Source organism: Helianthus annuus, chromosome 15 (genome assembly GCF_002127325.2).
Source record: "Helianthus annuus cultivar XRQ/B chromosome 15, HanXRQr2.0-SUNRISE, whole genome shotgun sequence".
In the NCBI taxonomy this organism is placed as follows: domain Eukaryota; kingdom Viridiplantae; phylum Streptophyta; class Magnoliopsida; order Asterales; family Asteraceae; genus Helianthus; species Helianthus annuus.
The window spans coordinates 19,876,116-19,890,093 of NC_035447.2; the positions used below are offsets into that span (position 1 = coordinate 19,876,116).

The 13,978-nt window shown below is 35.9% G+C and overlaps 1 protein-coding gene across 1 annotated transcript; it reads left to right on the forward strand.

Moving 5' to 3' along the window:
- The first annotated feature begins 10,456 nt into the window (after positions 1-10,456).
- On the forward strand, positions 10,457-12,953 carry LOC110911136 (E3 ubiquitin-protein ligase WAVH1). Its single transcript, XM_022155716.2, has 2 exons — positions 10,457-10,899; positions 10,987-12,953. The coding sequence occupies exons 1-2, from the start codon at positions 10,633-10,635 to the stop codon at positions 12,676-12,678; spliced, it is 1,959 nt and encodes a 652-aa protein (XP_022011408.1). The 5' UTR covers positions 10,457-10,632; the 3' UTR covers positions 12,679-12,953.
- Positions 12,954-13,978: the final 1,025 nt, after the last annotated feature.

The window sequence follows — 13,978 nt, forward strand, 5'->3', positions numbered from 1 at the left end:
TGGTCCAAATTATTATGTGCCAACGAAAGTACCCAGAAAGACTACTAATAATAGAACACCAAGGTAAACTCATGACAAGTATTCGTAGGGCTAATGCTAGAATGGAATATCATATATGATACATGCGTGATATGGAAAGACAATGACCCACTACGAATGGTAAATGTATGAAAGTCCAACGCTTGATTAAGAAGGCACGAACAAGATATATACTTATGATTGTAAGTGAATACTACCTCTTAAATAAGTCATAAGTGTTCTTCGTGTTGTAGTGAGCATCATGAATGAATAGATGAAAAAGTAAGAGTAGAATTGGTCTAGTAAGAATGTGCAAGGTTTTGGGGACAAAACCTCCTTCAAAGGGGGTAGACTTGTAGCGCCCCAAAATCCAATGTTTTAATAAACATGGTATTTACTGTATTTATGTTATGAAATAAGTGAACTAGGTTGTTTAACTTAGTTAACATAAAAGAGTAAATAGAAAAAATGAAGGAAAGTACAAGGGCAAATTATGACATTTTTAGAAATTGAGGAAAGTGGTCAACAAAAGGGAATTAAGGTCAAAATTCTGCATTTTCTTGAATGTGTGTGTGTATGTGTCAATGTCTAGAGAGAGAGAGAGAGGAAGAACTCTCTAGTTCAATTTATCAAATTCATTCCAATTCACGATCAAATTGATGGGGAAATTAACGCGTGAATGAAGAATCCTTATCATCTAGTGTTAATAATCATGTGGTAAGTTGTAGAATTCAATTTGGTGATTTTATATGAAGTGGGTTATGATCAATCTGTGAATTGATATGAAATTAAGCATGATTGTGTATTAGAATCACTAACTAGAACTTATGATGTGTATGATTTTGAGTAATTTCATGTTTTGAAATGAAACCCATTTGAGATGATGAAGATGGTGACATGAATGTGTCACTCATGCCTAATCCTAGTTCTAATGTGATGCATATATGTTAGTTAGTTTAAAGTATTGTATGAAATTTATTTGATTATAGTTGTGTTGATAAGATGAATGCAAGAAGTGGGAATCTAAAGCATGAATGGGTTGTACATTATGCATAGAAAATAGTATGCATACCAAGTGTATGATGAAATGTCTAAGTGAAGTTAGGATGTGAGATTGTATGAAATTGCTTGACATTTAGGAATGAAATATGATAGTGATAAGATTAGTAGTAAACTAACTTGAAGAATGTGTGTTAGTTGGAACTCGTACAAGAATTCAGGTTGAATCTATGGTCGTGGTCAAGATTATGCATTAGGGGCTTGTACATTGTGCTTGAACGGGTGATGCTCGCCATGTGTTCTATTAATTACTTGATTTCGACTAAGAAGTGAATGTGTACTAAATATATAGCATATGACATTGCTAGTAAATGATGATGTTATGGTTATGTTAAGTTGACTAACATAGAATGTGATTGTCAAATGTAGAATCATGAAATCATAAGTATGTATAAATTGATTATGTGTATATTGTTATGTAACTAAGTGATCATGTAGTTGTATGTGTCATACAACATCATGTATGAAATGAATATGGCGTCATTATTATGGTCTACCATAACAACATGAATGTGTGTTCACAAGTTGGAAGTTATATGTTGGAAGGTTGACTTTCTGAAAGTCAACCAAGTATTAATAGCATGGTTAGGCATTTTGACACAAATGTAAGAACGGAAAGAATCACGAGACATGTGTTAGACCAATTATGTGTTATGTGTGATAATGAATTTGTATTCGATGTTGAACAATGTTTTTGACAATTCATGTCGTATGCGTGTTAGTGAAAGTTAATGTAGATAAGAGTTGGAAAATGTGTGTTAATATGAATGAGCATGAATACTAACATTATTATGGGCATGATGACATGAAAGGATAGTAACCACATTAGCATGGACTCAAGCACAAAAGGCTAACGGGATAAGAGGAGGCAAGGAAACGGATACGAATACGGACGCATAAGGTAAGTGAATTCCGAAACCTCACTTCTTTGTACATAATTAAAGTTAGTTATATGAAGGTTAGGAGTTATGTAGGAATGATTGAGAAAGGTAAGTAAATGGGAAAGAATGTTGTAGTAAGTTGTTCATAGTTCAAGAGTAATAGAAAGTGCATGGTGGAATCAAACGGGTCAAAATACGGAAAGTAACTTGATGAGATGTAATAGTTAATTTGATCTTATGATTAAGAATTAGAAGGATATGGGACTTGAATACGGTTAATTTACGTCATGGAAGTATGAAACACGGGGAAAAAAGAAGTCCGAGGGCCTAACGATCGTTTACAAAAGTAAAAAGGAGAACAAAAGTTGTGGAACTTGGCTCTACCATAGCTTACGGTAGCCACCGTAAGCTACGGTAGGTGGTGATGCCACATTTTCCACCGTAAGATCCCGAAATGTAACAGAAAGACATTAAAAGCCGTTTATGAGGTACGAGTAGGTATGGGTGTGTAAGCAAGTATGCGCGGGAACGAAATAGCTATGTGGGCATGTGTGTATAGATTTAATTGCATTCCTATAGATGGAACTTATAAGTAAGCATGAACAGAAATGAGAATGCACGAAGGTTGCTATTTACAAGACTTATGTGTATAGTAATATGTGACTAAGACTTGTTCACTTAAACATGTAAGAATGTAAATTGTAAGTAAGAGTTTGGATAGAAGGGTAAGTGTATGAAGTAGAATTTATTATACATGAATGAATTGGATTGGATTAGATAAGATGTGTGGTCACTATCGAACCATGGGCAATTTTATGTGTGAACTCTCATATGTAACTTGTAAGTATTTATGGTGTTAATATACATGTGTATTAACGATGTTAACCGGGCTGACTTTGAGAATGAAATGAAGTGCAGGTACATTATTCTGGACTCACTAAAGATTAGATACCGAAATGAAATGCTGGAATTCAGAAAGATAATCATATGCAATGTATTAGATAATAGAACGATATGAGACCCAATAATTATGAACCTTATATATATGTGTATATATATATATATATATATATATATATATATATAATGTGTACTAATGATGCGAATGTATGTGGTGAGTGCAGGTTGTACAGATTTATGGATCATCGTCATGAAGAACAAGTGATTGAAGATCGAGTTAGAGAGAGATGGATTGTACGGAATGGGTTGTCAATCAAATTTTGCATTAGTATGTTATATTTGATACACAAAATGAAGGATGAATGATGCAATCCTTCTAAAGAAGTTGTTTTAAATGGTTTTCAAGCATGAAAGAATATTTATAAAGAAAGAAATTTTACGATACGTATTTCCACTGCGTATTTTTGATTAAAACGTGTTAGGGTGTTACATACTAATAATCTCCTTTTCATCAGTAAATAACGCACGATTCACCCATTGATTTTTATTTTCTAACAGTTTCTTTCACATTCAGGACCCAAAAAGCGGAGGTCGTTGCTGGAGGTACTTGTAGTTTATGTCCTTTCTCAAGGTCACAGTCTCTTATTGCTGCTCTTTCCGCCTCTCACATTCGTGTATCTTTTGATAAATGACATAGTTGCCTAAGACATGTTTCGCTTGATGTTTTTTCAAACTTTAATAAAGTTGGTCATGTTTTTGTTACATCTTTATTGCCTAAACCCGGTTTATGTTCATCTTGTGAATTATCTAAGGCGCATCGCCTTCCTTTTATTGAAAATACAATAAGTTCATCATATGTTCTAGAATTAATTGGGGTCCCACGCCCGTTATTTCTACCAATGGATATTTGTATTATATGATTTTTGTAGATGATGGTTCACGCTTTACATGGTTCTACCCATTAAAAGCAAAATCCGATTTTTCAACACATTGGTTGCTTTATGAAAATTTGTCCAAAATCAATTTTCACATAATATCAAAGTTTTCCAAAGCAACGGGGGAACCATTCTCACAAGCATTCGGGTTCAACAATTTTTCCAACAACATGACATTCATAACCGGTTATCTTGCCCTCATACACCCCAACGAAAACTAAATGGAAGGGCCTAAAGAAAACATCGTCACATAACCGAAATCGGTTTAGCTAATATGTTCAATTCTCATGCACCATCTAGTTTATGGGTTGATGTTTTCTCTTCTACCACTTATATAATAAAGAGCATAGCAACACCCATTCTTGAAAACAAATATCCTTTTGAAATCCTCTACAACCAGTCACCATTCTACACAAATCTTAGATATTTTTGATGTTGTATTTTTCCATATCTTAGAGACTCTACCAAACACAAACTCCTACAAGTGCTTCTTGCATTCTTGTTGGTGATAGTCCCAAGTATAAGGGGTACCAGTGCCTTCACCCAACAACATCCCGAGTCTACATAACACGTCATGCAAAATTTGATGAAGACATTTTTCCCTTTACTAGTGCAAATCCATCGGTTAATGAGGCATCTCTTATCTTCTCAAACTTTAATGACACAATTCGCTCACCTACAACACCATCGTACACTATAACCTCTAACCACTGATTTGTTGCAAACACATCTGTTTTTGCTTGTAATTATATACGTTTTTAGTCATTTTAGTTAGTGTTTTTATTAGTGTTTAGCCTGTACTTAGTGGATTGATGTTTTGTAGGTGTTTGTGTGCAAAAGGAGCGAAAATCGAATCAAATTCATGAGGAAAAAGTAAGCAAATCAGTGCGCAGAAAATAGTCTGAATTTCTAACGGCCATATCTTGAGCTAGAAAATAAAGTTGATGCCAATGTTAGCCCCGATTTACGCATTTCATTTTACAACTGTGCATTTGATTTAAAAAATATTATCACCTCAGGAAAACCCATGATAAATGATTATGCATCTGTTGGGAAGCTTTGGGGGAGGGGGGTTAGTCAGTTTGGCAGTTTGAACAACCATCTTATATTAGGTTCGATAAAAATAAAGTTGGCAAAACTATTAACTTGCTTAAAGCGTAGTGGGGAGCTTCAAATATCAAGTTTCCTTAACTTTTAACTTTTAAAGCAAACACATTTTCTCTGTTTTATTTATAATGCACTAATCTTTTCAACTTTGTTTCGTATTCTATTTCATATTAAATTAAATCTTAATTTGTTTGATAATTATTAATTATCATCACAACTTACATTGTTATTTTTGAGTTCTTAACATTTCTTATTGTGACTTTTGTGTCTATTTTATAAAGAGTAAATTACGTTTTTGGCCCCTGTGGTTATATCACTTTTACTATATTAGCCTAAAATAAGAATTTTTAACATATCTGCTCCCGTGGTTTCTATAACTATTTTGGCCCCTAAGTCTAACCATTACAGCCCCCATGGTCTCTATATCTAACCATTCTGCCCCCCATGATCTCTAGACTTAGGGGCCAAAATGATTAGTTATAGAAACCATGGGGGCAGATATGTTAAAAATTCTTATTTTGGGCTAATATAGTAAAAGTGATATAACCACAGGGGCCAAAAACGTAATTTACTCTTTTATAAATTATTTTATATAGATACTTAAACCATGAAATCAAACTATTAATCATGGTTTGGTTTGGTTTTATATGTCAACAGACAAACAACATAAAGAAATCGTAAAAAAGAAGTCCATATAACAATACCATTTTATATGTCTAAGGCTTCTCCGGAAAAGCCAATATCCCAAACAACCTAAAAATCAGACAACATGCATTAAGCCTTAACCAAAAAAAATCATAATCAAAACATCGAAACAACTCATCAGACAACACCTTACAAACTAAATCACCACATGCAACCAACAATACATGAAGGCACATCAAAAAGCACGTGAAACATAAACCTAAAAAACAATCGGGGTTACTACACCCAAAAGAAGGTTACAACCCTAGAAATCAGCGAGTTAAACAACACAGAAGATCCCAGTTTACCTAAAATAAGGCTAAACCCGCAGAGTTCATGCGGAAAAAAGACGATCGAAACATCCTTGCCGCCGTATGTGGCGGAGATGTGTGTGCGTGGTGGTGGATACAGAAGACAACAATTTCCAAATGAAGTTGAGATCAAAGACAACCTTATATACCCACTAAGGGTACAAACGCAACAGCACAAAATACACACCAAATACCAATAACGCTTATAACAACCCTAAAGCATTTGATACAAACAACCAAAGCACCAGAATGTTACTAATTAGCAATATATAAATATTGATTTTACTTAAATTTCATTTGATAAACAAAACTAGCATGGGTCATTCATTATACTTCTCTCAACTCTTAGCTCCTAGTCTGTCATCATAGTTTCACATCAGAACCCCATCTCATTTTAGACCTCCATCTCAAAACCTATGTCACACTCATCCCTAATCCAACACCTTTTTTTTATTATTTTAAACATTTAAAATAGAAAAATATAAATAAAAGAAGAGAGAGATATATATGAGAAGGGTTGGGCTGAATGGAACAGATGCCCCAACTCTCCCAACCGGTGTGAGAGATTGAGAAGGTGGCGTGTGGTGTGTCCCACCATCCCAAGAGGTCATCTGGTTTCCGGTCCTCATCTCCCAAAAGTATACCGTAATATCTTAGTGGTATAGTAGTATAATGTTTGTCCTTACAAAAATAATGTTGGTTTAAATTCTCGAAAATGTAATATTAGTGTAAAAGTTGTTGTTAAAAAATATGAACCATACTATCAGTTCATTTATATTTATATACACTACAAAAACCATGAGTGGGAATAGTGCCAGGCAGTAGGGGTGTTCAAAACCGGATATCCGAAATTTTCGGATACCAGATTTCACTATCTGAATCCGTATCCGAAATTTTGGATATCCGGAATTCGGATATCCGAAATTTCGGATACGGATTCGGATAACGAATCGGATATCCGAAAATCCAACTTTTTATTTAATTTTTATTTTTTATTATTTTTTTCATATTTGGAAACGGATATTTTGGATAGTTTCGGATATCCGAATATAAGTTTTCGGATTTTTCGGATATTTTCGGATATTTTTTGGATATTTCGGATATTTTCGGATATTCGGATATCCAAAAAAAAAATGAAAATTGAATTTTCAGATATTTCGGATATCCGAAATATCCGAAAATTTTGAAAATCACAATCCGAATCCGAAAAATACGGATATCCGAATTTCGGATATTCGAAATTTCGGATATCTGATTTTTTGGATATTTCGGATTCGGATATCGGATTTTCGGATACGGATAGTTTTGAACACCCCTACCAGGCAGTTGTCTGGCACCCCCTCATTGGTCGATTCTTTTTGTATTCAACTTTCAAACATTCAGCTTTGCTAATATACACTACAAAAACCATGAGGGGGAATAGTGCCAGGCAGCTGTCTGGCACCCCCTCATTGGTCGATTCTTTTTGTATTTAACTTTCAAACCTTCAGCTTTGCTAATATACGTGTTTAGCCTCTCTGTTTAAAAAAAAGATTTCTATTTGTTAACTTTGTTTATATGCCGGTTTAGTCCCTCTGCTTTAACTTTGTTTGTAACTTTGTTTGTGTACATGTTTAGTTCCTCTACTTTTATTCTTTTAAGTAATTGATTTTCACTTTTTGCATTTTACTTTCAAAACATTCGACTTCGCTAACATACGCCCTTCTGTTTTTAGAAAAAAAAACTTTCTTTTTAATAGTTAACTTTGTTTATATACGTGTTTAGTACCTCTGCTTTAATTTTGGTAGTGTATATATTTAATCCCTCTACTTGTATTCATTTTAGTATTTCATCTTTTAGTTTTTTCCACTTACTGTCGTAATGAATCAACCCAGGAGAATAGTGATCGTCAGCTGTTAGTGGGCACCTCTACTACTATTGGACTTTAATAAAGTTACTTTATAATTTCTAAACTTTATTAAAACAAAAATTATTTGACACACGTTTTTTTATATATGTCTGTCTAAATGTAATTTTTATTGAGCTCGTGTTATGCGTAGGATGAACAAGTAACTGAAACATAGACCTGCATATTATTAAACTGGGAAATATTTCCAGGGGTGGACCTACCCTTTAGCCAGGGTGGGCGGTCACACCCCTTGAAAAAAAATTAGTGTATATTTTTGACAAAAAACCTCAACCGTACACCTTAAAAATATGATTAAACATCTAATTCGTACCCCATCAAATAATTTCTGAGTCCGCTACCGCCTCACATCACACGCGAGGCATAAACTAGTATATAAAAACATGACAAACTTAGTTAGCTTTATTTAACATAACTTTAAATTACAACTATTTATCTGTGAAAGTGAATAAAAGTTTGAAGTATTGAAAAGAAATTTAATAATCGTATTTATTTTGGGAGGGCGGGGGTAAGTTACAAAGCCAACGCTCAAAACTATGTGGGTGGGATCATAATTCTGTCTTTTCATTTATTGTGACAACAGAATAATTAATTATATAATTAATCAATCAATTAATTAAAGTAATGTTCGCACATAACTGGACCTCATAAATACATCATTTAATTGCCTAGTTTTTTTTTCTGAAAAAAAAAAATTTGCCTAGTATTCCTTTCGTCCTATCTACTACCCATCATCTCACTAAATGATTGTGTAAATAAAGAATTTGTTAAAAAAACACAGCTTAAACTCTATTTAGACATCATTAACGTGTTTTGATGTTTATATGAGTCGTATGACTGTCTAAAATGGTCTTATGAGATGTTTTCATCAAAGCATACCATGACACATTTAAATAACACATAAATGACTGATATAACCATTAATAAAGTCAGATACCCAACGTAATTATTTTTTTTTATCATACGACATTATAAGGGTGGAGGGAGTGGTTGCGAGGAACTCATACGGGGAGGGGTTTTACCGTGCGGGAAAGTTCCGCCTGCCTTCAATCGGTGAGCTGGGAGAGGTTGTGGCGGTGAGTATTCACCGATGCGGGAAGAGAAGTGATGGAGGAGAGAAAGGGGGTTAATGATGGGCCATACCATTTTTCAACCAATCACATTTTTTTGAGTTAATTGCTAAATTCGTCCCTGAAGTTTTACACAAATTGCTAGATCAGTCCAAAATCAAGATTTGCTGCTAAAACAGTCCAAAATCAAGATTTGTTTTGCTAATACAGTCAAAAAACAGACGCCGTTAAATATAGCAGTTGGACTGTTTTAGCAACAAATCTTGATTTGGACTGATCTAGCAATTTGTGTAAAACCTCAGGGATGAATTTAGCAATTTTCTCAAAAAAAAGTGATTTTTTAACTGTTTTTGATATTTAATTTGATATTAATACACCATTAATGAATTTCAATAAAAAAAAAGTTCTAGTAATTTCGTCAAATATAATAAGTGATTTTTTATTTGTTAGTTATTTTTTCCCATGTAATTGTATTATCGTTATGTCAACTTAAACTTTAATTATGATACATATAATGCATTTCGAATTTATTAAGTTTTTTTGGTAATTAATATGATATTAATACACCATAATGGAATTTTAACAAAAAAAAAAACTATTCATTTTTTCAACATCATAAGATTTTTTTTTTGAGCAAAAAAGGAGTGCGACACTGGTGAGCGGTGATAGGAGACCCAGGGAAACCTGGGTTCGATCCTTGAGCCAAACGGGTTTTACCGTTAATTTTACTGTCGTTCCTACGAGTGGGTGGGTTGCTGGGTTTTCCCCGGAATTGGTGGTAGACAACTCGGGTTACCCTCGGAGTAGAGGTCATTGGCAACATCATAAGAAATTTAATTTGGTTTCTTAGCTTTTTCTTTTCACACTAAACTATGATATTTAAGAAAAAAATGTATTTACCGGTAATTTTACCGTCGTGCCTACGGGCGAGTGGGTTACCGGGTTTTCCCCGGAATTGATGTTGGACGACTCGTGTTCGATCCTTGAGCCAAATGGGTTATCCCCAGTAATCTTAAGATGTTGAAAAAATAAATAGTTTTTTTTTGTTAAAATTCCATTATGGTGTATTAATATCATATTAATTACCAAAAAAACTTAATAAATTCGAAATGCGTTATATATATTATAATTAAAGTTTAAGATGACATAACGATAATACAATTACATGAAAAAAAAAATAACTAACAAATAAAAAATCACTTATTATATTTGAAGAAATTACTAGAACTTTTTTTATTGAAATTCATTAATGTTGTATTAATATCAAATTAAATATCAAAAACAGTTAAAAAAATCACTTTTTTTTTTGAGAAAATTGCTAAATTGGTCCTTGAGGTTTTACACAAATTGCTAGATCAGTACAAAATCAAGAAAATTGCTAATTCTGATTGGACTAAACGGAGTACTTCGAGAGTGACCCGAGTCTACCACCAAAATCAATACCGAGCATTCTAAATAAAACTCGTTTAACTCAAAGATCGAATCCATATTTCCTTAAGTCTCCTGTCTTTGCCCCCAGTATGACTATCTCCTATACTCCTACTCCTATACACCAGCCTGTGTGATTGTAGCATTACTCATTCCATCAAACCTCAACAGTATCAACATTACTCATTCCATCAAACCTCAACAGTATCAACATTCATACTAAAACTAGCCCTGCCACGTGTCAGCCCTACAAATATTCCTCATTAATGCAATCTTTTCTGTTTCACTATAATAATATCACCACAGGACAACAATCTCACAAATTACACAAAAATGGTGTCAGGATGGAGAAGAGTCTTCTGCACATCCATCCGTACAGATTCCGACCAAACCGCCATTGAAGACGTTGAACATGCTCATCATTTCACCAATAACAGATTAGGTTTTTTCTCTTCCTCGTCTTCAAAACCGTCTACTCCTCGCCTCCGCTGCCGCACCACCGCAACTCCGTCGCCGGAGATTAATAAGTACTTGAATACTCCGCCGCCGTGTTCTCCTTCATCGTTCTCGTTACTCAAATCGAGTCTTCGTTTTCGCACGGTAACATTTTGTGCTTTTTTTGTTGATGAAGAATTACATATAATATAATATATATAATATATAATAATCTGGTTTCTGTGTCTGCAGCGGAGATGTGGAATATGTTTACAGAGCGTGAAGAAAGGTTCCGGAACGGCGTCGTTTACGGCGGAGTGTTCTCACGCTTTCCACTTTCCGTGTGTCTCGGATTATGTAACGACGCAAGGGAGCTTAGCATGTCCGGTTTGCAGCAGTTTGTGGAAGGAGATGCCTCTGTTAACGGTTGAAGATCGGAATCACAAAGTATATAATGAGGAACAAAATAGCAGAGAGAAGTTATCCACGAGAATTATAGATGATGTTGATTTAAAACAGCACCAAAATCATCAACACAAACGTCCAGATTTGAAAGTGTATAACGATGATGAACCGTTAGCGGTTTTGACTCCGAAAAGTAGGTTTAATCCGATTCCAGAATCTGATGAAGATTTTCAATCTGAAAGTTTCGTTAACTGTTATAGAAGAGATGTTGAAGTACGGATGTCACCAGAAACAGTGGCTATCACTGCTTCCGGTAGACACTTAACGTACGGAATCATTCTCAACGTAAAAGCTCCGGCACCGGAGAAACTACCTCGGCGAGCTCCGATCGATCTGGTTGTGGTGGCTGACGTCAGCGGAAAACTCAGGAATGAAAATATACAAATAATGAAAAAAGCAATGAGAACAATTATTTCATCACTTTCTTCATCAGATCGGCTATCAGTCGTGGCGTTTTCATCGCATTCGAAGCGGTTATCGCCGTTGAGAAGGATGAACACCACTGGACGGCGAACCGTCCGGTGCATAGTGGAGGCGATGACGGTTCTAGCTGGTTGTTCTAACGCAAACGATGCCGTTAAGAAAGCCGTTAAAGTTTTGCAAGATCGCCGTGAGAAAAATCCGGTTGCTGCTGTTATCTTATTTTCCGTTGACGGTTGTTCTCACTCAGAGTTTAATATTCCTGTTCATTTGTGCAATCTCGCCGTTGCTGAAGAACACGTGATCGGGAAACTCATCGGAAAAGTGCTTAATGTGGCGGTTCAGGATCTCCGGCTAGAGCTAGAGTTGGTTTCCGGTGGATCTCCGGCGGTTATCACGGCGGTTTATTGCCGTACGCCGCAACCGATCGTTCTTGGATCCAGGAGCGTCGAAATCGGAGAGTTGTCGGCGAATGAGGAGAGAGAATTGTTGGTGGAAATAAAACTGCCATTATCTACGGCTCGGGCCCACCGAGTACTATCCGTGCAGTGTTGCTACAGGGAATTATTTACTCAGGAGATCATATACGGTCAACAACAAAGTTTGGTTGTACCTCGGCCCACCACCGTTAGATCATCTTTGGCATCCCCCACCATCCAACGGCTGAGGAATATCTTCATCTCGACTCGCGCGTTAGCCGAGTCGCGCCGGCTAACTGAAGGGAACGATCTAGCCGGCGCGTGCAACGTTCTTGTTTCGGCTCGGGCCTTGATGAACCGGAGTTTGGATGGTGGTGACGAGTTTGTAGTTGGCTTAGAAGCCGAGTTGAGTGAGTTGCAACGGCGACGCAAGGTTCAGGCTCAAGCTCAAGAGGTTGGGAAAAGAGGTAGGGTGGGAGTGATGCGACCGGTGGTTTATACATATACGGACGACAAAGGTGAGGCGTTGACGCCAACATCGGCTTGGAAAGTGGCTGATAAGCTGGCTAAAGCAGCGATGTTGAGAAAGTTGGTGAATAGAGTCAGCGACTTGCATGGTTTTGAAGACGCCAGATTTTGAAGCAAGGGTCCTACTATTTACGTCCCAGTTTTAGTGACCGCAACAAGTTATTTGACATTAGTTAATTTATATATTTGTTTTTCTTTTTAGATTTAAATTTATAATGTTTTATTAAAAAGATATAAGAGCAGTCACAATAGGATGTATGTTGATGTTTTTAAGAATAGAGAAATGTGAGGTAGACGAGAGAGGGTGTGAGGTGAAGGAGAGAAGGTGTGGTGGTGTATGTAGGGAAAAACATGTATTTGAGAAGAAAGAAATGTGTTGTGAGACCATGTGTAGTGGTTAAACAAAATAATGCCCCCATCATGGGGAATTATTCGACACGTGGCAGTCCAGTCAGCATGGGCCATTATTGCAAAAGTGGTGTAGTGGACATTATTCCAATAACGCCCATGCAATCATTTCACAATTATTTTTTTAACTTTAAATACTTCATTAAATTAAAAAGAAAAAATATACAATACTAGAAATAAAAAAATTAAAATCCGATTAAATTAAAACAAAAAAAAGAACTAGTTTTCGTCTTCGCTTTCTTCACCCATGCCAGCTTCGTCTTCCTCGTCCTCCGTTTCTTCCTCACCCTCAGGTGGTACATACCGAATCGACCATGCGTGATGTACCAAATCAACCATTAACTGGGAATGGTACGGTTCGTAACGCAACTCTCGCGCATTATTAACTCTTTCTTCCATTGACGCCTGTGGATGGTCCTCTTGTGTAACACCTCGAAAAAATTTCGTCCAATAATGTCTTGACACGTGTCATAAGGTTCCGTTATGTGAAAACATACTTTAGAGGGACTAAAAGTGACAAACAGTGAAAACTATGGAACGTAAGGGTCCAAAGTGTCAACAATGGATAAATAGGCTCTATGATAACCCCACATAATGTTTATAACCTTTAACGGATGGTTCATGGATCATACGACGCGGAAATTGCACGAAAGTGAAGTATTGTAAACTATAGGGGCCAAAAGTGTCAACATGTTTAATTTATACCTCTGAGTGAACTTTTGGCAGACCCGAAGCTTTGTATAGCTAAAATATACTCACTAGAATATGTGGTAAAAATTTCATGAAGTTTCGTCAACGTATGAGAAAGATATGGCCAAAACCGTACTTAAGGGACTAAAAGCGTCAACGTCGAATTCAGGGCTTTTCGGTTGAGCGCAAAGTTACCCGAGGGCATTACCATGTTGGTAAAAGTCCTAAGGTCCATAAAAACCAAGTTTGGGGGTTTACGGATCGAGAAAAGTAGCCGAAACATTAATCGCGAAGACAGGGACCAAAACTGCCAA